The 21,578-nt window shown below is 52.2% G+C and overlaps 11 protein-coding genes across 11 annotated transcripts; 5 read left to right on the top strand and 6 right to left on the bottom strand.

Moving 5' to 3' along the window:
• Positions 1-15: 15 nt before the first annotated feature.
• On the top strand, positions 16-821 carry QC763_0016360 (uncharacterized protein; the record flags this gene model as incomplete). Its single annotated transcript, XM_062905319.1, has 2 exons — positions 16-27; positions 297-821. 2 exons carry the CDS (start codon positions 16-18, stop codon positions 819-821), a joined length of 537 nt encoding a protein of 178 aa, XP_062770988.1.
• On the bottom strand, positions 78-1,387 carry QC763_0016350 (uncharacterized protein; the record flags this gene model as incomplete). Its single annotated transcript, XM_062905318.1, is given in 2 exon segments — positions 78-109; positions 116-1,387. Coding segments are annotated over 2 exon segments (1,224 nt in total). The 5' UTR covers positions 1,308-1,387.
• Positions 1,323-4,272, top strand: QC763_113170 (uncharacterized protein; the record flags this gene model as incomplete). Its single annotated transcript, XM_062907895.1, is given in 2 exon segments — positions 1,323-1,611; positions 1,621-4,272. Coding segments are annotated over 2 exon segments (2,793 nt in total). The 3' UTR covers positions 4,125-4,272.
• QC763_113180 (uncharacterized protein) lies at positions 4,190-6,166 on the bottom strand. The gene is made up of 4 exons (XM_062907896.1): positions 5,381-6,166; positions 4,939-5,321; positions 4,793-4,869; positions 4,190-4,726 (listed from the first exon to the last, which is right to left on the bottom strand). Exons 1-4 carry the CDS (start codon positions 5,660-5,662, stop codon positions 4,365-4,367), a joined length of 1,104 nt encoding a protein of 367 aa, XP_062770985.1. The 5' UTR covers positions 5,663-6,166; the 3' UTR covers positions 4,190-4,364.
• Positions 6,167-6,247: 81 nt separating this feature from the next.
• QC763_113190 (uncharacterized protein) lies at positions 6,248-8,981 on the top strand. The gene is made up of 2 exons (XM_062907897.1): positions 6,248-7,635; positions 7,687-8,981. Exons 1-2 carry the CDS (start codon positions 6,624-6,626, stop codon positions 8,541-8,543), a joined length of 1,869 nt encoding a protein of 622 aa, XP_062770984.1. The 5' UTR covers positions 6,248-6,623; the 3' UTR covers positions 8,544-8,981.
• A 467-nt stretch (positions 8,982-9,448) lies between these two features.
• QC763_113195 (uncharacterized protein) lies at positions 9,449-10,647 on the bottom strand. The gene is made up of 2 exons (XM_062907898.1): positions 9,884-10,647; positions 9,449-9,814 (listed from the first exon to the last, which is right to left on the bottom strand). Exons 1-2 carry the CDS (start codon positions 10,005-10,007, stop codon positions 9,702-9,704), a joined length of 237 nt encoding a protein of 78 aa, XP_062770983.1. The 5' UTR covers positions 10,008-10,647; the 3' UTR covers positions 9,449-9,701.
• Positions 10,648-10,753: 106 nt separating this feature from the next.
• Positions 10,754-12,977, top strand: QC763_113200 (uncharacterized protein). Its single transcript, XM_062907899.1, has 3 exons — positions 10,754-11,945; positions 12,001-12,233; positions 12,307-12,977. The coding sequence occupies exons 1-3, from the start codon at positions 11,651-11,653 to the stop codon at positions 12,721-12,723; spliced, it is 945 nt and encodes a 314-aa protein (XP_062770982.1). The 5' UTR covers positions 10,754-11,650; the 3' UTR covers positions 12,724-12,977.
• Positions 12,789-15,931, bottom strand: NPL4 (nuclear protein localization protein 4). The gene is made up of 4 exons (XM_062907900.1): positions 14,989-15,931; positions 13,452-14,934; positions 13,290-13,401; positions 12,789-13,159 (listed from the first exon to the last, which is right to left on the bottom strand). Exons 1-4 carry the CDS (start codon positions 15,195-15,197, stop codon positions 13,155-13,157), a joined length of 1,809 nt encoding a protein of 602 aa, XP_062770981.1. The 5' UTR covers positions 15,198-15,931; the 3' UTR covers positions 12,789-13,154.
• On the top strand, positions 15,566-17,153 carry sec66 (Translocation protein S66). Its single transcript, XM_062907901.1, has 3 exons — positions 15,566-16,045; positions 16,108-16,409; positions 16,469-17,153. The coding sequence occupies exons 1-3, from the start codon at positions 15,940-15,942 to the stop codon at positions 16,760-16,762; spliced, it is 702 nt and encodes a 233-aa protein (XP_062770980.1). The 5' UTR covers positions 15,566-15,939; the 3' UTR covers positions 16,763-17,153.
• Positions 17,154-17,335: 182 nt separating this feature from the next.
• QC763_113230 (uncharacterized protein) lies at positions 17,336-17,851 on the bottom strand (the record flags this gene model as incomplete). Its single annotated transcript, XM_062907902.1, has 1 exon — positions 17,336-17,851. One exon carries the CDS (start codon positions 17,849-17,851, stop codon positions 17,336-17,338), a length of 516 nt encoding a protein of 171 aa, XP_062770979.1.
• A 907-nt stretch (positions 17,852-18,758) lies between these two features.
• Positions 18,759-21,201, bottom strand: ORC3 (Origin recognition complex subunit 3; the record flags this gene model as incomplete). Its single annotated transcript, XM_062907903.1, has 4 exons — positions 18,759-19,907; positions 19,965-20,238; positions 20,296-21,017; positions 21,079-21,201. 4 exons carry the CDS (start codon positions 21,199-21,201, stop codon positions 18,759-18,761), a joined length of 2,268 nt encoding a protein of 755 aa, XP_062770978.1.
• Between the last annotated feature and the right edge of the window lie 377 nt (positions 21,202-21,578).

Genomic DNA, 21,578 nt, shown 5'->3' with positions numbered 1-21,578 from the left:
TTGACGAAAAGAATCATGTCTATTTTTGTACGCCCCTGGAATGACTTGAACTTTGGTATCATATTAACATCTCTAGATCACGCTACCTTCCTGCCGATATTGCCCACACCTGTACCCTTGACGGAAACGATCAGTTCCCCTGTGGCTTCGTCTTCGTCTTTATCAGCATCTCTTATGCCCCAGCTGGCCGCACCAAACGCTTTCAGATCTCTTGCCAGGCCGATTGTCTCTTCCCTTCCAAGTACATCCCTCCCTAATCTCACTCTGCCCATGTCCTCTGACCCCATAGCCATCAGCGTCAATACCGTCGGCGCAGCAGCAGCACTGACACACCCTCCCTGCGCGATCACCTCAAGCAGTTGATACGCGCATCTCGTGCCGACATCCTCGGGTACAACACCACCCTCCGGAGGGGCAACCACGTCCGCCGCATAGATAACCCCCTCCGCGCTCGATTCCGCCACGAGGGACAAGCCAAAACCAATACCAATCTTCTTCTTCATCGTGCTCCCCTTCTCCTGCACCAACGGCGCAGGATCATACTGCGCCGCCACGTGAACATCGCTCACCAGCTGGTTGAGAACTCCCCTAGCAGAAGTGATCATGCGATTGTTGTGCGACGCCGACACACCCGTGCAGTACGCCACTCCTCTGATCCTCCTGATCCTTCCCGGTTTGCGATTCAGGTGAAGGGTTTTGGGAAGACGGACTTGGCTGGCGAAGCGAAGCTCGACTACACCGCCGCCTCCCTTCCCTCCTGGCCCTGGGCAGGAACGGGAGAGGACTCGGAGCTCGATACGCGCGGGGGGGATGCCGAATAGACCGTACAATGGCAGGATGGCGGTTCGGAAGGTATCGATGGAGAGATCCCCTGGGGCGTTGGTAGACGAAGTGATGACACCCGGCCCAGAGAAACGGACATTCATATGGGCTTTTGAGAAGGGGGCTAGTAAGGCGAGCGGGAGGAGGAAGTAAGTGATGCCACGGGTGTTGTTGGCGGGGATCGTGTGTTCTATTAGGTCGTTTGAGAGGAATGTGCCCGCGCCGGGAACGCTGCCGGTGATGAGGCCGGGTTGGTAGGCGAGGGTTGTGCCGCTGTAGGAAACATCGATTACGGAGCCGTTGGTGACGGCTTCAAGGAGGCGGAGGAAGGAGACTTCGTGGGGGGCGAGGCCGGGGTTGGTTGGGGAGGTGGATCGGATTTTGGTGATGTGGATGGGTTTGCCAGACAGGGTGGCGAGGACGAGGCGCTGGGTGAAGGCGCGGTGGCTTGTTAGGCGGACGAATTGAGGTTTTGAGTCTGCCATTTTTGGCTGGTGGTGATGCGTGAGGAATTGGCGGTTGGCCAAAGCCTGGGGGATTGGTTTGGATGCGCCAGTCGCAAAGCTCCCAAAATTTTGGAGGGTCCAGGCTGTTTCTGCCGGGCGGTCAGAGGTGCCGAGAGCTTATCGACAGGGATTGGAGAGCCGATAAGAGATTTTGGCGCAGTCCGGGATCAAAGGTGGGGCCAAAAAGTGACGGAGCTGTCTGAGCCGGTGCGAATTGATGGGATGAAGCAGGCAATCCATTCTTTTTCTTTCCAGAGACTTTTTTCTTGTTTGTTCCTCTCAATCCTCTCAAGTAGCCACGCCTTCCCGATGCCTCCTAGAACCCTTTCCCTCGATCTTGGTCGAACGAGCAACTATGTTTGCAAATCGTGTCTCGCCCACTTGCGCCCAGTGACCAACCAACCCCCGCAATGGTTAGCAAGACAGGCCTCAACGGCCAGAAGCCTTCGATCTCGAACGAGAAAACCGGCAACCGAACTAAAAGACAAGGACCCTGATCCCGTCGAGATCCAGCGAATGTTGGCCGAGGACTTGTTCAATGGGTCCGCAGCACAGTCGAACCTCGATATCAAGTACTTCTCAGAAAACATCAAGACTAGCGAGCGCAAGTCTTTACAGACCAATGAAGAGTTTAGTGAGGACAGTACCGGGCTTGACCATGAAGTCCTCACTTCTATCGAAGATCTTGAAAGGCGAATGCTGGACACGTTGAAGTTAATCAACACGATGGAAAAGGAGGGAAAGAAGGAAAAGGCTGCCCAGCTCAGGAAACAGTTCAAGACAACAATTCGAGCACAGTACAAGGGCAAAGTTGGACCCGGGGGTGAGGCATATGGAGTGCTTCGTATTAAAGGATTTTCCGGTCCAAGATACAGGGTGGTGGAAGACCTCAACATCTTTCTCGCACGGGAAAAGGTGTTGGAAAAGGGCGTGCCTTCACACAAGGACCTTGCCGAGTGTTGGAAGTTCTATTCATCAGCGCGGAAGACACTTGCCCTAGACTGGGCCAAGGTTCCGCGGGAGGTCTGGGACTTTCTGTTTATGGTCCTGTCCTTTGACAGCCGTGACAATCCCAACCGCATGCAACATACTTACGTGCTGGCAAAGGATATGCAGGCTGCCAAAGTACCCTTGAGTGACTCGCAACAGCTCTTGGCTATTGAAGCCATGTTCATTGAGGGGTGGGAAACCGAGGCTATCGATGCATGGAAAAAGGCTGTCATCACGATTGGGTCAAACAAGGAGACTTTCACGCCTTACTATGAGCTCGGAGTACGGATGTGCGCGCTCCACGGAGATGTTGAACGAGCGCAGCAGGCAGCAGATACGCTCCTCCGGTCGTCACATCCACCAAGTCCTCGAATTATCATCCCCATAGTACGAGCACTAGCAGCCAAAGAGTCAATGCTCGATGAAGCATGGGAACGTTACCAGGATATGCGCACGCTTCTTGGAGGCAGCATGACGATAGAGGACTACGATGAAATCATTGGCTCGTTCCTGACAGTCGGCGCGGTCGAACAAGGCCTTCAGGCTTTTGTCGACATGATGTTCTCCGAGGCGATCGATATTCGGGGAAGGGACCGCTTACCAATGGTGGTTGGCAACCACTTCTTCACCGGGAAGTGGCTCAAGAGACTTATAGGAGCGGGCGACCTCGACGGCGCTTACAAAGTGGTAACCTACCTGCAGAAGAAGGGCATCATCACAGCGCCTGTCCAACTCAATGGTCTCATCGCCGCGTGGATGAGGTCAGGGGCCGCTGAGAACCTGGAAAAGGCCGACAAAGTGGCATGGCAGATGATCCAAGCCCGCCTGGACTTTGTCGAGCTGCGAAAGCGAGAGTCTATCGCAAACGGCAACATCACACTCTACAATCCCAAACCTAATGCCGTAAACGAGAAACAAGAACTGAAAAACGAAGTCGAGCCCAAGTGCCTGACAAGGGCAACGGCGGAAACTTTCTCTCTGCTCGCGGAAAACTACTGCTCTCGCAGGCTTCACGAACGTCTGGAGGAGCTGTTCAAGGTGCTCGACCAAGCAGAGATTATGCCGACAACCTTCCTCATGAACCAGCTCATCCGCTCATACTCCCAGGCGAATGAAACCAAAAAGGCGCTGAACTTGTACAGCAGGTTGGCGGATGAGATTGGTGTCCAGCCAGATGGGCACACGTTCCTGACCATGTTCAACTCGTTGTCTGTCAACCGGCTTATTAAGCGCATTCCCACCTTTACTGAGCACGACGTCGCCAGCGCGAGGAAATTTTTCAAGGATATGGTGGAGACCAGGTGGGAATTCGACACCCCGGAGCTCTTTGGCCAGTTGCCTAGGACGATCTTGTTCAGCATGTTCAAAGCCAAGGACTGGGTTGGCGCCATCGTTGCCTGTCGGGCAATGAGGCGCATTTTCGGCTTCCATCCTACAGACGCTCTTCTTGTCGAGCTGATGTCAGGTATTGGCTCCTTGCAGGTCAAGACGAAGAGGAACACGCTCCGTCTGACGGAGGGGGCCCGCATTATTGAGAACTTTAAGCACGGTTATCGGAAAGACCTGATCAAGCAAGGGCATCCGGGAGAGGAGATGACGCCTGAGGAGCTGGTTGAGGAGAATCATGCTGTGTTTGAGCAGATTGTTTATAGGAAAGCCAAGGTGAGGCAGGTCGTGCCAGAGGATTTGAAGAAGTGGGTCGGGGAGGTGTCCAAGGAGATGGGGGTGTACGATATTGTGGTCAAGGGGGATCAGGAGGCGATCAGTGAGTGTATGAAGTTTGACAGGCAAGCTATCATGGGGTAGATGTGTAAGATACTTGTAGGATCAACCGCCATATATGGAATCACGCAAGATATGAACATGCACTATCAAAAGTAGTGTCATTTACCCTTTTCGCATAGTACAAAAAATCAAGAAAACCGCGGGTATTGTACTTCAAAAACATCTCATCCAATGAACATATCCAAGGGTATAAATCATCAACACTCATACAAACATAACGTCACACCAGTCAAGACAAATCACCACCTGGCAAGAAACCTATCAAACATCACCACCTCTCCCTTTCGAGGCCACACGAACAACAGGCACAGGTTGATCCCAAGGCCCTAAATCGTTCTCGTCATGATCAACAGCAGTATCTGTGCTCCTCGTCGAAGTTCCCTTGATGGGACTGCCCTGATTGTCCTCAGGGTCAATCTTCGAAGGTCTCCTGACAAAGCTCGGAAGAGTATCCGATTTGCTTGACGAAAGCCTCGAGACGCCCAGAAGAGACAGGAGGGAGATAGTCGCTGCTTCAATCGGCAGAAGGCGTGACATGATCGCACGCAGGGGAGGACCGCAGGCGGCAACGATGCCAACTTGGACCTCGACGAGATTCCAGATGGCGATACCACTGAGGGCGGCTTAAACACAGCGGTGTCAGTAAAAAATGGTTCTTAGAAGGAAGGTTCGACAAATCCGGAGCTTACAGATGGCATCCATTGACCATCGACCGAGAGAGCCGGTGATGTAAATCCAGGCTTTAAGGACCGAAGCTACGACGCATCTGGAGGTTGTCAGGCTAGGTCAGCATGCTGTTCCCTTCTTCGGCCAAGTACAACAGATGCAAGCTTACAGTACACCAATGGAGAAGACCAGCAGAGTGAGTATTCTCGTCCGTTTGTTCATCTGCAGTTCCAGAATGACAGGAATTGGAATCAACAGGGTGACAACGTCAGTCAGGATGTCTGATCCGATCATTCCATATCCAGCAGGGATAGCAGCGCCGCAGTGGTCGATATAGTCTTGTGGAGTACCGAAGATGGCAGTGAGGTGTGTACCGCATTCCAGGAGGCCGGCTAGTACGAAGCCGAGGATCCAGAGGACCAGGATAACCATCCAGAATATGAGAAACCGGCGGAACATAACTTTTGCGAAAAGGTGCCAGTAGAGGAAGGCGATGGAGAGCTTGATCAAGCCAAGGGCGACGATGCCGAGGAGGAGACATGATAGCTCCATCTGTGTGGTGTTGGTGTGTTGTTCATGCTCGCAAATGGACTTGATGAGGAAATACTTACATGTTTGGCCTTGTTGAGTCTATTGTTGACCGCAGCCGGGTCTTCGATTGTTCCACCGAGGGGATATCCTATGGCTTTTTGGGAGATGCCATAGAGCATCATGACACTCAAGCCTGTGCCAAAGACATAAGCGGCGAGGACAAGCCAGTCGCTGGTGATGATTCTTTGACGTTTCCATCTTCTGGAGTAGAATCTCAGTCCTATGCAGGCGGTGGTCACCAGCTGCATGATCACTGTGCCGGCCACAAGGGCTGCAGGGTTGTCATATTGAGCCTCACTCATGATGGAAACTCAAATTGAGGCTATTATGATCGAGCTGTTCAGGAAGGTGGTAAGAGATGATGCTGAGTAGATTTAAATGGGAATAACGGGTGAGATGGCCGGATAGATAAATGCATCATCGACACCGACTATGATAATTCCAGCCCCTCGAAACAGAGCTCTCGAGTCTCCCATATGACTACCGGCATACTCAAGATACTACATCACAGAGCCAGCTGAAAGACAAGTCTGTATCATTGCCCCGGTAGGGTGGGAGTGATAACTAGCCTCGGGCTTGGTGGGTCTCGAGATGTCGTTCAAGTAAAGATCTGAGGTCGCCGCGGTCAATAGCCGTCTCCATTCGGGGAACTACCCAGGTGAGGCGGGATGGTGATGGTGTTGGGTCATGGAGGGGAATGGTTGCAATGGGGCGGCTGGGGTAATTAAGACGGCATCGTCCCTTCCTCTTTGGCTGGCAAAATGCAGCCTGCAGATCAGGGAAGTGCGCATGAGGCGACCCTACCTCGACGTGATAGCAGTTCGTGTCGAACATTCTTCGAAGCTTTGGTCCTTCTCCGCCCCCGCTCCCCTGCATGCTTCCTGCACAGTACCTTGCCTTTGGACAACCATCCCAGCTTCACCTTCGGCATCCTCAAAATGTTTTCCACTGTTTTTTGACCGTCGTTCACGAGCCAGTACCGATATCACACCACATCGGAGCCAGAAGGGTTCCTGCAAGCCGTGATTGCCGATGGCCTACCTAACTATTCATGCGCACCTCAACCATTTGCTTCATGTCTGGTAGGTATCTTATGTAGCACCACATTCATATTCTCAACATCTCAACCCCCCACACACCAGCCTTCTTTTGAAGTCCCATATCAACTACTTCACAGAGGCCGTCTGTGTTCTTTTTTTACCGTCTCTTGGCCGGAACCATTGTGGCCCTCCCGCACACGATTCAGCTCCTCTCACTCACGCCATGACTCTACTAACCAGATTACAAACGGCCTTGTTGGCCTTGACTGCGGCTTCTGCTATTGCTGAGCCTATTGTGGCCATTGCCAAGAACAAGATCACCTACAGAGGCACCACATCGGGATCCATCGAGCATTTTCAGAACATCAAGTATGCTCACGATACCTCTGGTCATCGTCGGTTTGCACCCCCTCAGCCATACGTGCCCCCTGAAGGCAGCGAGATGGACGCTTCAGCGCCGGGGCCGGCTTGCCCTCAGAACAGAGCAGGTGTCCCCCCCTTCTTTGCGGATACACCGGACATCAGTGAGGACTGCCTCAGCCTTCGCATTTCCAGACCAGCTGGCACAACAGCAGACGACAAGCTACCTGTCGTGGTACATCTTCATGGCGGCGGCGTAGTCAAGGGGTCTGCATACGACCCTCACTACAATCCCGAAAACTTGCTTACGCTGGCTACATCTCTCAAGAAGCCCGTCATCTATGTGGCTCTCAACTACCGCATTCTCATCTTTGGCTTTGCTCGTCTGCCCATTCTCAAAGACCAAAAGTCGATGAACGTGGGCATGCGAGATCAGCTGGCTGGTTTCCAATGGGTCAAGGACAACATTGCAGCATTTGGAGGCGATCCCGACAAGATTACTTCTTTTGGACTCAGCGCTGGAGGCACATTCACTTCGCTTCTTCTGACCTCCTATGGGGGAGAAAGAGGCGTCCCGTTCACCCAAGCTTGGTGCATGTCTGGTCCTCCCGGCACGGGACTCAACATGACAAGTGATGTCACTGAATTGCACACTCGAGAAGTGGCAAAGACACTGGGGTGCGCCAGCACCGATGACTCGGAGTTACTGCAGTGTTTGAGAGGAGTTCCATTGGAGAAGTTGACGGAGAAGGCCGCGGAGTATGCGTCCGCCAATCATCCTCCTCTCGGACTGTTCACATTCATTCCTTCTGTTGACGATGATTTGATCCCGGATCGTCAGACTACATTATACAAATCTGGGAAGTTTGTTAAGGGTGTGTGCTTTACTTGATTTAGAGTGGAAAACCAGCTAATAAGAACTGAAGGAATTCCATTGGTGTATGGTTGGGCTCAGGATGACGGCGCCTTGAGTACCGCTCCCGCGCCTACCTATCAGACCGAGGATGACATGAAAGCCACCATCCAAGGAGTGGCGCATGCCTTGACCGATGAAGACTATAAGAAGCTGTTCTCACTCTACCCAGAAGCTGACTTTGCGGAGGAGGTTTCCGACTATGAGGCCCGCAAGGCTGAGTCTGATCCTACGGTTGGAGTGCATTACTTCCGAGTCGCCCGGATCCTGAGGGACCTGCAGTTCACTTGTTCCAGCATCGACTTTGGTAGCGATATGCTCAAGGAAAGCAAGCGGTTGGACCTGGAATACCCTGGGGTTCATCTGTACTCACTCAACCAGACCATGTTGGCACCAATGTTTGCTGGCGCAGGCATGCCGTACATTGGTGCCACGCATGGGAGCGACTTGAACTATCTCTTCAATCTCTTTCCCGAAGGGAATATCACAGATGAGGACCAAAAGTTGTCGAGGGCGTTTATCGGCAGCTTCATCAACTTTGCATACACTGGCAAGCCATCACCGGCCGAGCCCGAGCAGCAGGTAGAAGAAACGCTTGGTCGATGGCCAGAGGCATTTCCTGTCCATGGACCTGAAAGCGTGAGCCTTTTGGTCATTGGTGGGCCTTGGGGAACAGGAAATACTCGCCTGACCGCTCACAAGGAACAGAGAGATGGAAATCTACAGCAGATGCCTATCGATGGGGGTAACATTCAGGTTGGAGAGATGAAGGTCAGATCTTGCAAGGAGAGGAAGAGACAGCTGAAGAGGGAGAAACTGTTTGAGAGGTGTCGTTACATCAACTCGCTATCGGAGAAGCTTGGTAACTAAAATCATGGAAAGGGGGGGTTAGATGCCTTTTACACTGAGATAAGTTGATTATCTGTAATGAGGGGGTCTAACACTGCGAATGGAAGTATCTAGGAGGTTGACATTTCAATTTCACTTTGATCAAACCGGCACAAAAGTCGAACTACATTGATTGGGGCTGTCAACCACATGGAAAAGGCCCTTGAATCCTTGAGTTTCTTCGAGACTTCTATCACAAGTTAGAGGCAGCCATGAAATCCACAGCTTGCTTACTAGCCTGGCTATCTTGATAACCCATTGCTTCAACCACAACTGCCGGGTCATCATCCGGGGACTCTGCATTTGGAAAGCTGTCACGCGACATCTGATCAAGCATGCACAAACCCCTCTCGGAGACGCCGGTTGGTTTCGATCGAATACATCAAGTAATTTAAAGATATACAATGTTTCGTCTTGGAAGTCTTGGTGACCCCTCTATCCTGGTCTCTGGGAGAGTGTCTCCCCCAGAGTTGATGTGACTGGTAGTGGGGCCGAGACCGTGACCTGATAGATGGGATTTCAAGCATCAGTTAATATGTCGTATGCTGACGTTGTGTTGCAGAATGTGGTTGATCAACCCAAGAGTGAACAAGATAGCTATGCTTCACCGAACCAATGCGCGGCACAGAAGGTGTGAAGGGTTTCCTCGAAGCAACTAAAGTGCCCGCAGCTTCTTTTATTACAGATCTCGCCTGTTTGGACCTCCTATAGGCTCGGGTAATCGAGAGGTGTCCCGTAGACTTTGCAGCCGTCTCGGTACCGAATGTCGATGGTCGTTCAAGAACAAACGGGAGGGGAAGATCTATTCTTGTTGAACTGACACTACAGTTGCTTGTCACCTGCATAAATTGCCGATCATATAGCGGTGGTCTTGAGGGTTGAACGTTCAGAGATAAAATGATTTGTGTCGTACGTGTGAGAAAATGAGGTATCTGGATTACGACATCACACTAATATGGCTCAATACTACAGTGTTCGGACTGGCTGAGCCTGCCTCCTCTACCACGGCCTCCTCCACCGGCATGTGGGTGTCGACGTACATCTGGAGTGTACTACAACACCGTTTTCACGGTGCCACCCGCGACTCAACACCCCCCCGCCCCTTCTCCGTGACATTTCACCATTGTATTTGGCTCTTCTTTAGCTCTCTCGAGCTGCCCTCTTTTTGAGTATGCAGAGGTCAACGTCGAATTCCATTGTGCCATCTCTCTTGTGACGTGACTCGGGGCCCCCTGGTCCATTGGGTATCTTGCCTATCATTCCTCTTGTTAGGTCTGGTGGCAGAATTTTGAGCAGTAGACAAGGGGCCCAAGAAAACGTACATTGCTCAACCGCATCATCTGGCACATCAAGGCCAATGTAAGAAATTTTTCCTTGGGGAACTGGGGCCGCCAAAGACGACACGATCATTGCTGAAAGAGCAAAGAGGAGAACAGTGAACTTCATTTTGTGGGACTGGGCGTGACTCTGCGATGGTTGATTGAGGGACCGGAGTAAGAAGGCAATTCCGGATTCGAAAACTGGACTCGACTTCTACTTATTATGCCCACAACACACAGGATTGATTGACACCCCCTCAAGTCCTCCTTTCTGGGATCCATGACGACTGATCAGCTCGAAAGCGTGCCAAGAGTAGACATCTCGGCCTCGATCGAGACAATCACTCTAGGACTTAAGGTGCCTAGACTTCACGGATATGGCTGGTAGTATCCAACGGTTTCTTCTGAGGGAGTCGAAACTGCCGAGGCTAGCACGCTTTCACCAGTGTAGCAGTCGGATATCGCTCACTTTCTGATTCTGCACTGGAAGCGTTCCAATGGCTCACGGCAAGCCGGAGGTTCGGTTCGGTAGGTGGGCTGCCAACAAGACCGCAGGTAGAGTGAAATAGGCATCAAGGAGCACTCGCCGAAGCGTGCTTTCTTGTAGGAGCCAGCCACGAAAACTACCCAAGAGCGGCAGTCCTTGTATCCGCACCGGACCAGCGGTCTTGGATCGGTGTTCAGGGTGTGGTGTTTTTAGAGTGCTTACTCTTGGGACCTATTACGCCATGCTTTTGGAAGGCTTTCTCTGGGGAAAGCCAAGCTTGTACACACCACTTACACAAGCAAAAATCCGATGAAGATTATTGACCCAAGAAAAGAGTCCAGAATCCCAAGAAAGGTGAAAACGTAATTGAACTGCAAAGCATACCGATTCGAAAAAAGAAACCGACCCGGGCTTCCATACTCCGTTAATCTATCTCCTCTTGCGTCAAAGAACCGCTTTTTCCAGCCCTCTGAGCCTGGGTCAATGAAACGGTAGACACGATGGGACATGGCAACGTGGAATCACGGACCATGACCCCGTATTCGATCAGACCTAGTGTAGGACTTCTCAACCCCATAGCCAAACAATGCGAACCGTCGGCACAGAAGTCAGCCACAGAGTTACCCTGTTCTGCTGAAAAGTTGCTTGCGGCTCGGAAAGGTAAGCTAAGTTGTAAATGCGACATTTCTTTACATGAAGGCTGGACCTCATAAATCGGAGTGTTTTTGGAAGCATCTTTCCATCAACTCTCGAGGTTGGGAAGTTGATGATGAACAACATGAACCAAAAATAACTCCAAGCCCAGGAACGCGGTACTATAGGGAAGGGGTTCTCCTCATAATGAAAATATCAACTTAAATTGTTCATGGGAACACAAACTTCCTTCCATCTCATCATTCTCATATCCCATGCCAGGCCGAACCTCTCCCCGGTCATTCCAAAGGGTCAAAAGTCTAGAAGTCCAAAGCAAGCCCTACATACCGAAGTAAATAAACGTACCACCCGGCACTTCTAGCCCGCATCGTACGGGATAGCGCGTCCAACGTCAAAAGGTCCGGCTGGCTTGGAGAGCGGGGTGTGTTTAGCCTTCCGTCTCCATATTCCTGACCTCTGCGGGATGATGTATGTTGTGAGGGGACGGGGAGAGGGGAAAAGATGATCGGCGTGATCTCGATCCTTCCAAAACCAACGCAAGTCCGCAGAATGCCAACACGAATGCTGTCCTTGAGTGGTTATCTGTTATCTTCTAAAACCCACATAGAAACATATCGAGTCTCTTTAAGATGATGACCAGTCTCGACGAAAAGCCTCACTACACACCTCTGCTCTCACAACTACCATCCAACCACCAAAGAGATCACGATGAAGAGTCTCTCACCCCGCCTCCGCCTCCATACGTCGATGAGTCTCTCATCTGGAAAAGACGCTTCTACACTCTCCTCGTCTCAAGTGTGACCGTAATTCTCTCCTTAACCGCCGCCTTCACATACCATTACACCTCCTATCCAAAGAGCTACTCATCAACATGTCCAATACTACCAACCACAGGCGACAACCCCGAGGTCAAAATCCCCTTTTGTATGTACTCCCCTCATACCCCCCCTTCAATCATGATAAGTAATAGTGAAAATAGCACCTGCCCCAGTAACCTACACAAACAAATTCATGAACACCGACCCCGACACCTCCAAATTCCTCGGCCAACCCCGCCCCGAACTCGACAAAGCCTGGCATGACCTCCTAGACGGAACCCTCATCTACTTCAGCGAGGATGAGCTCAAAAAGGCCGGCAACGCAGTCTCCATCAGTCGAGAGGGAGGCGGGTACGTAGGCGGTCTGGGAGTGAGCCACTCGCTACATTGCCTGGTATGTCACCCCTTACCACCCACCCCTCCCCCCTCCCACACCTATCCCCGCGCCAAACTGACCCTTCTTCCAGAAAAGAATAAAACAATACCTCCACCCAACCTACTACTACCCAGACATCTCCACCACCCCCGGAAACGAAACCTGGTCCGACCTCACCTCCCACGTCGACCACTGCCTCGAGTCCCTCCGCCAGCTCGTCCTCTGCACCGCCGACACAAACGTCTACACCCTCCACTGGACCGATCACTCCACCCTCAAGCCCAGCGTCAAGGTCCCCCAGCCCAACGTCTGCGTCGACTGGAAGCCGCTGCACAGGTGGATGAAGGGCCGGGGCGTCGGGTTTGGGGAGATGGTTCACCCTGCTTCTCATCATTTGGGTCAGAAGAAGCCATCCTGGTCGGTGGCTTCTGAACCAACAGCAACTCCTGAAGAGGAGAAAAGTGGGAAAGAAGCCGAGGTGGTGACAGGGTCCGAGTATGATTCTTGAGAATCTGATAGTGGTAAAAAAGGGCCTTTTTTTTTCGGTTGGATGTTACCTGCTTTTACATGTCCGCTGTTTGGGGGGCGTTTGGATTTTGCTTGATTTTTGGTCTCGGATATCTATCCATTGAAGATGCCCAATGTTTGACTCATGAACAAAAACCCCTGTCATCAATGTGCTTGATTCGGCCTATTTATGGTTATATTATTTATCCCCATACCGTGGTGGGTCAAGTTAAACCACCGCAAACCAAACTCTTTAACCGCTCGGTATTCCACCCTGATCATCCCTCCCACCACGTTCGAGTTGAATGATGTGAGAGACATGGTTCTAGGAGCCACACAGCCCTGCTTTCGTCCGCGGTATCCCGGACCAAAAGCATCGTCTTTCCTCTCTCCTGTCGGGCCATGAGGAGCAAACTCATTGTTGGGTATCGTTCAGCCTGACAGCAGCAAAACGCTTAGCAAGTGGTTCTCCGGTGTCGTCCCTCTTAGACTTGCGACCAGACGCAGATGCAGCGGGAGAACTGGCAATGTCGTCAGAGTATCGGGAGCGTTTGGGGAGTCTCTCACCAGTGGATTCAAGGATCATCTTAAGGGTTTGGAACCCTGGCGTCTCCCGCAACTGGAACGCTTCGGCCAAGTCCTGATGGGTAGAAACTTTGCAGAGTAAAGCCTCCTCGTCCTGTTACGTTGTTAGCCACTGATCCTACCTCTTTGCCGTGCAAATGTTACCTTGGATAGGACGCTCATTTGGTGAATGTAGCAGAGAAGGTGGAAGTCCGAGACAGGCAGCCTGTTGTCGCCTTTTTGGTTCACCTTGAGAGCCTTGGCGACAGCAGAAGGTTGTTGCGCCTCGCCAACATATTCTCTGTTCTCGATCGGGAAGCCCTCGTCGGTGAACAGTGGCTTGGGTGACTCGGGGAAACCGTGGGTAAGGGTGACGAAAAGATATTCGACCGGGAATGCTGGCTTTGCGTTCTCTTGAACGTTGGCGCCGTATTCGTTGATCCTCCGGTAAAACACCTCGGGGATGTAGCGTGTCCTGCTAACAGACCCATCGTCTTCCTCTTCCTCCCGCACCAGCATTTGTGTTGGGTCGGCTGAAGGCTCAATGATATCTGCCCTCACCATTTCTACCGCATCGTTTGACATCTGGTAAGCTGAAATGGAAATCTCACCCTGCTCGTTACCAGAGACGACACAAGTGACAAAGTTGGAGCCAAAGCGTCCTGCATCACTCCACTTGGATGGCTTGGGGTGCTGAGCCTGCATCCGAGCAGCAAAGCAAACCTCCTGAGAGGCGAGGAAGTATGAGTCTGCGTGTCGTTTGCATACGGCACTGCCATCGCCCTTGCCGGCGTCCAAAAGATCAGTCCAGATTACACCAACCTGCTCAAGACCGCAGAACTTGGCGATCTGGTTGATCTCTTGCTCATTTTCCCAAGCATTGAGCGAGACACCATCAACTTCATCGATCTGTGGAGGCTCATAGATGGCCTCAACCACCGCTTTGATTCCCAATGGCACAACCTCATACTCCATATACCGACCATAGAGGATGCCTAACCGTTGTGCCCCTGTCCGGCGCCAAGCGTCAAGAAACTTGTCGATGATGCTCGGAGAAGCGAACTCGACGTGATCCACCATGCGGAAAGTTTGAGGCTGAAGAATGATGGCACTGGGTTGGCATTTGGTGCAGATGCCTTCCGGCCACTGTGGATGTCCTGATGGGCAGTCGCGCTTGACTCTGTAGTACGGCTCGACAAGAGGAGGAATAAACGAGCTCCCCAGCTCGGGCTTGTTTGTCGCCGAGTTCGTCTTGCGCATGTAAGCGTGTACCGACATGTACTTGATCTTCTTTTCGTCGAGATATGTTTGGTTGAAAGGGTCCAACGGTGTGCAGTAGTCGCACATCCCCTTGGGTCCGTGACGGCACATTTTGGCATCCTTCCCTCGTGGAATCTTGCCATCCTTCTTGTCCAGTCTATCGTCAAGAGGGGACTGCTTCACAACCTCCCAGGGGTTCTTGATGTGTTTCACCTCGGTGTCGATGGATGGTGGTGGGTCGATGGGAAGGTCCTCTGTGGGGAGAATCGGCTTTCCGTTGAGACGCGCTGTCTTTGCGAGAAGGGTTGGAGCGGACGCATCGCCGTTTGCGTTGCCATCTGCAACAGCATCCTGTTGCTTGTAACTGACAAACACAAGGTCTCCATGGCTGTTCCGGAGATGTCAGTAAGCCTACTAGTCGAAATACGCCAAGCTGCCTTACTTTAAACCTATCTGTTCCAACTTGTACTTTGCAATCTCAGAGAGGAGCTTCGACTCGGCACCGCTGGGCTGGGGGGAGAGCCGGATGGTTTGAGGGTCGACTGTCGAGGGGAGCTGAGGTAACAGCTGCTCAGCGAGCTGTTTGAAGGTGTTGCTCTTTTCCACCGTCAGGCGGATCATGCCATCAGGCGTTCGCAACCGGAGAAGCATCGGGATTGTTTGCTGTTTGCTTGGGACGGTGGGAAGAATTGATGTGGGTAGATCAAGTTGATGGCAGCTTTGGGAGGCAAACCAGTGAAGAACAGTTGGGGCAGTGGGGGTCGCTTCACGGATCCACGCGGACCTCCGTGTGAATATGAAGAGGAATAAGCTTTATGAGAAGCTTGAATAGTTTAAAATATTGTAGTGTAAGAACTAGAATCCTAAACTGGGGTTTGGTGAAAGCTCGGATGGAGGGGAAGCTCTCTCTGATGGTCCTCCCGTGGCGCTGTGGCAGCTGTTCAGGCCTTCGTCATTCACTCGTGCCTGGGAGTTGAAGGCCGACAAGGTCCAGCAAGGTTGCCCCTCTACCCCACATATTGCTGATTACGGAAGCGGCAGTTTAAAACAGAGATGGTCTTTGCCTGCCGGGAGAAAAGCTTGGCAGGCTGAGAAGCCACCTAACCCCAGCCGATGCGGGACGCGGGCACCCCGAAATTCACGTTGACGTGGAGTTTGTCAAGCTGTTCTTTCGGCTCACTGTGCCTTCAGCCTCTACAGCCACCCGAGCTGCACCAAACCCAGAGGAAAAAGTGTCACACACCAGGCCACGGTAGAATCTTCTGGTCTTTCCCCGAGATCCTCTTTTGTGCGCAGTCAATCGATTGCATCGGTAGCGACAACCGCCAACACACCACCACACTCACTTGCCAATCCGCCGAAACACCATCGTCGATATCGCACCCTAGGAACCATGTTCGGCATCAATTGGCGGGGCCTCCTGCTCCCGCTGGCCTACCTGGCCGTCTTGGCTGGCACATTTGTCACATTCTCAACAGTCTACCGGAGGAGGAAAGCTCGTACGTTGGTCCTGTTCTGCTGCGCATACATCCCAATCGACTGCTAACTGTGTCTTCTCCAGTCCAAAGCGCCAACCTTGCGCCATGGTTCGGCCCGCATCTCCAACGCAACATCTACCTCTCTCTTCTGCACATGGAACCTGAGGAGGGCTCAGAGAAGGCACCTAGGATCCCAGATAGCGTCATCAGAGCTGCGCTTTTGCGCCGCGCCGTGGAGGATATCAACCGCATCATCCAAATTAGAACAGCGAAAGCGGCCTGCAGCTCTCTCCTGCAGCGCGGAAGTGTGGGCGATGACTTGTGGCAAAGGTTCCAGCGCGCCGAGAAGGAGATGGAGGACGAGCTTCGTGATGTGGTGATGGAGGTATGCTTCAGACCCAGCCTGCCATTTTGTTTGGAACACTCGCTGATTGACATGACCAGGCCAATGCTCTTGTACCAGGATGGGGCCAAATCATCTTCCAGTCCGCCAACGAAATTGCCGCCAACAAGGTCCTCCGCGACAGACTCGACGAGATCGAGGCCCAAGCCGACAAGGAGAAGGAATGGTGGGAGAAGCGCCGTGCCACCATTCAGACCGAGTTCATGAAGGAGCTGGACACTGAGTCGGAAAAGTCCAACACCAGACCCAGCACTAGCAGTGCTGATGAGCCTGTGCTCGTAGACGGACCCTCGACCCCGCAAGGGGGCCCCAGAAAGAGGAAAGGCAAGAAATAGGAAGCTGGCCAACCCAAGAGGGGCAAGGCGAGGAGGTAGTCGTGAGCAGGTGTGGCTTGGACAAGGGGAATGGCCCGGGTGTTTTTCCATTTTTTTTCTTGACAAGAGACCAGTTCATCTTGAGATTTTTGACACCACTGTACAGTAAAAGGGGTCGTGGCTGGGGGTTCAGGTTACCTACCTGGGTTAGGTTCAGTTGACGGCAAGCATCTTTTTGCATGGCGTTACGGGTTGGAACATGCAATTCATTGGGTCGGTTCATATATCTCAGTCCTGATTGGATTCTTGGTTGACTCAGCGCTCTGTGGCAGAAGTAATGGCAGGATATACCGCACCGAGTATTATATCACGTCGCAGTTCATGTTCACACTTCATCCTCTCATCTCGCGTCGAGTTGATGATTACAGCAAGGCATGGTATCAAACAAGAATATTATTAGGCGTGCGACATCCCAAAAAGCCAAATCCAAGAACGAAAACAAATCATCGCTGTACTCGCTCGCTTCAAGCCATTGCGGTCTCTACTCCTCCATACCCACCATTCCTTCCCTTTGTCTTGTACCACATTGTATTTTCAAAACCTCCTCCAACCACCCATCTTCCCCCTAGCCTCCTCCTCCTCTCTTTCTCTGTCCACCCGCCTCCTAATCTCCTCCCTGATCCGCTCCTCGCTCCACCCCATCATCTCTTGCACCTGCCCGTTCACGACGGGACTGTCACACCCGCGGAGGCCGATGAACCGTCCGAGCTTCCGCTTCTTGTCTTCGATGGTCATGCCCTCGGAGGGCCAGTAGACGGGGCAGGGGTACTGGGAGGTGTAGACGGAGGGGGTGCGTTGGTGGTAAAAGTGGGCGAGCTCGTCGAGTTGAGCTTCGGTCAAGAGCCAGAAGTTGAGGAGGGTGGAGGGGAAGGAGGGGTGGACGAGGCCGGTGGTGAGCTGGACCAGGGGGGCGAGCTGGAGGGACATTTGGGAGAGTTTGGCTGCGAAGGAGGGGGAGATGTGGGAGCGGCGGGTGGTGAGGTTCGGGCGGGGGGAACGGGGGAAGAAGGGGGAGGGTCGGTGGGGGGAGTGGGGGGAGGTTGGGTCCATTTTTGTTTTTGTGTTAAATGGTGACTGTTGTGTGCTGTGGAAGTGATGTTTGTAAGTAAGAGGCGGTGGTGGTGGTGGTGGTGGTGTGGCCGGTATTAAGTGGTGGACTCTCTTGGTGGTGAGTGAGTGAGTTGTGGTACTGAGAGGGGGTATGAGATGAGAGTCTTGGAAGATATGAGAAAAAAGATCGGTGATAGTGTAAAAAGAGAAGAGATTAAACTAGAAGATGTGAGAGAGGGGATGAAAAAGCCCCAAATAAATAACAAACTGCCGCTGGGGGTGAAATAGATGCTGCCAGCAGCGAAAGGGGTGTTGTAGTCACTGTTGATAACTTCTTTCGGGAAGAGGTGAAAGCCAGTGACAAATCGAGGTTTTTGTTCTACTGTTGTTGTCTTAAGTGTTAGCACAACAGTGGCGTATCATACAGCAGTTTGTCTAGGTTGATAATGATAAGAATACTTGGTTGCGGAACTAGAAAGCGAGAGAGGGAAAAGAAAATCAGAAAAACAGAAAAACAGACCCCCCAGGGGCACCTCGTGGCTTCTTGTATAACCGTCCCAGTCACCATCACCAAATACACTTCCTTTGAAAGCGGCCGGTTTGATGCCAAAAGCGGCCGTGACATTTTTGTTGATTGGCCCCCTTTGTCCCACGGCGGGAAGCGCTGCTATTTCTACACTTTGCCCCTTTAAGGGATAAAAATGGTACCTTTTCTACTGTCCTTTATCCGTCCTCTAAGACATTGTTCCCGCATAAAGAAAAATTCCAACAAACTCTTGTTCCTGAAAAGACCTCGCTAACAATGCATTCATCAACTCCTCAACCTAACCAAAATCCCTACGGCGGGCAGGTCTGAGACAAACCTACCTTCACCCACCACCAACCCGAAAACCCCCCGAATCCGGAATCACAACCACTTTAACTTGGCAATGTGATCGGCCTTCTTCTTGCTCTGCTTCACGAATCCCATGGCTCTCATCTCCGCCAGCCCCCGGTAGAACAGCACGAGCGCCGACCTCTCGTCCATCCCGATCTCCGAGTCCTCGCCCACGAGCGCATAGTACGCCGCCCACAAGTCCGCAACGTTGATTGACGCGCCCGCCTCGGAGTACAGATGATACAAAATAGACGTAGCAGGCAGCGTCCCCACCATTGAGCAATTCGCCTTGTCGCAACAAGCACAGCCAAGGTAGTCATGCGGGCGAGACAATGCGCGGGCAAACGTGGCGCCCGGCCGGGGAACAAAGACGTCTTCGTAGGGCAGGTGATAGTCGTACTGCCAAACCTCGTTGAGAAACAGGTTTGACAGTGGCTCGCAGCCTACGAGAGTCTTGAAGAAGGCGAAAAAGTCATCAATGGCTGCTGTAAAAGCATTGTCTTCCTCCGTCAGCGTGGCTGTGTCGCGACTGAGCTGAACTTTCTGCGCAACAACGGTTGTGCGGAGGACTCTGCTTTGAGAGCTGTATTTGCTCTTGAGGCTGGTTTTCTTCTTCTTGGACGTCTCTATCAGTCGTTCCACATCTGCGCGGAGCGCTTCAAATTTATCGATCGCGGCTTCGGCGTCCTGACCGATGCCCATGCCATTCCAGTGAAGAGATGGGTTGCCATCTACGACGACGGTCATCACGCGTTTGATGAGACCAATGAGCTCCTCTGGAGTTGACCGTTTGATGGCATCGCCCAGGTCGAATGGTCCAGGCGACTGATCCAGGGAAATCCCTTCCTCCAGAGCTGCCTCGTAGAGCTCAACAAACGACCTCTTCGAATGCTCAGTAGCAATGACCAAGGCCAACGACTGAAGGAGCTTTCCTAGATATTGCTGTCGTTTGGCGGCCTGCCTGTTGATTCTACCCTTGAGATAGTCATCGTTCTCCAGCAATAATCGCGCGTGATCCAGCCGTCCGTCCTCGACAGACTGTTCCACATGTGATTTGAATGACTCCAGCATCCTCACTGCCTCGAGGTGTTCCGGCTGTAGAATTTCCTTGCCCAGCTTCTGACCGTCGACAAGTAGAGCGCTTAGCGGATTGGCGTAGAAGTGGTTCATGTACGCATACTACACCGTTTTCAGGTCAGCATATTCTGTCTCAAGACATGTCTTCCTAAAACATACCTTGAGCGAGCTAACAAAAGCTCCCACCCCCGCAACCTGCTCCTGCTGCCTTCTCACCAACTTCCTCAACAACCCCGGCCCGATCCTCAGTTGTGCCTTCGTCCCCACCACCGCAGCCATGATCACGCTCTCAAGCACAGCATTAGCCTGCACAACATCAAACTGCGCCCCGTATAGCTGTCTCGCCGTCGCCTTGAGCAGTCTCGCCTGGAAAAGCTCAACCGAAGTAGCAATCCCAAACAACACCGAAAACTGAATCCGATCCTGCCATGAACTATTCCCCTTGTCAGCACCAACCTCTCCATTTTTACTGCAAAAAGATATAGCTCACTGAAACAACCCAACCAACTCCCCCACCAACCCCGTATCAAAAGCCTCACTATCCTGAAAAGCAACCACCACCCTCCCCCCTCCCCTCCCCTCCATCTCCATCCTCAACGCCTCAAGATCATAATCCAAATACCTCCTCCCTCCCCCTCCCATCCTCCCATCCTCTCCCCCCCCCCCTTCCTGACCTCCCATCCCCTCCCTAACAATCCTCTTCAACCCCCCCTTCAAATTCCCCACCTCCCCCGCCCTCAACCGTACAAACCTCACCCTCCCCTCCCCCAGTTCAGCCAACACATCCCCCAACTGCGAAAACAGCAAATCCTGGCCCGCAATATTAGGTCCCGTGATGATAAACCCAGCCGGAACCCTCCCCCTCCCCTCACATTCATGAACATCACTGTTCAAAAACTCGACAACCTCCTCCAGAGTCTGGCGGTTCGCATCCCTCAGCACACTCTCAATCTCGCTCTCCAAAACCGGCCAGGCAGACTCGTAGGTCTTTTTTCGGAGGTCAGCCGCCGAGGGGGACTCGAGGCCGTTGAACAATCTGGGCCACTGACGCCCTTCATCATCTTTTTCCTGGGCAGGAAGAGGAGCAGCGGTATCCTTTTCCGACACCCTCCTCCTTTTCGCCGGCCGACCTGGCGCAGATTTTGTTGTGGTAGTTGGCGATGTATTTGTGGCGGCAGTGGTGATCGGTGGTGCAGTAAACATGTATGCTACCTAATACAGCTCTCATCAGCACATCAAATCAATTCAACTCCCAAACCCTACAAACACTCACCCTGTGATCATCCTCCTGGAATAAACTCGTGTCGTCAAACTCGGCCATTTTAATCTCAAGACAGAAACTACGGGGGTTTGACAATAAAGTTGATAAAACGCGTTGTCGCGTGAAAGTGTTCATGAAGGTTCTCAAAACCGTTCCATCCTAGCGTGTTTGATTGAAATATGCTAACTTACACGTCACAGCTGTAATCTTACACCGCCACAATTTGCAGCCACTTCCATAATCCCCTGACGGGATTGTGGCACTCTTCACATCTCATCTCATTCACTACCTATTCATCCTCACTCATCAAGCAGGCAAGTGGGGAAAAATGATAATTGCTAAGCATACTACTATACCTCAACACTATTAACTCCATAAACAAGCCAAAGGAAGTAGTCCATCATCGAGATATGCCAAGCGCCTACTCGACGACAACAGTGAGAGAGTGCGTTTGTCGGCATGACGAAGAAAACACATGGCCGGAATAAAAAAAAAAAAAAGCTCGACTCCTT

This window comes from Podospora pseudopauciseta, chromosome 1 (assembly GCF_035222475.1).
Source record: "Podospora pseudopauciseta strain CBS 411.78 chromosome 1, whole genome shotgun sequence".
NCBI classification, from domain to species: Eukaryota; Fungi; Ascomycota; class Sordariomycetes; order Sordariales; family Podosporaceae; genus Podospora; species Podospora pseudopauciseta.
This window is presented reverse-complemented; position numbering and strand designations above follow the sequence as displayed.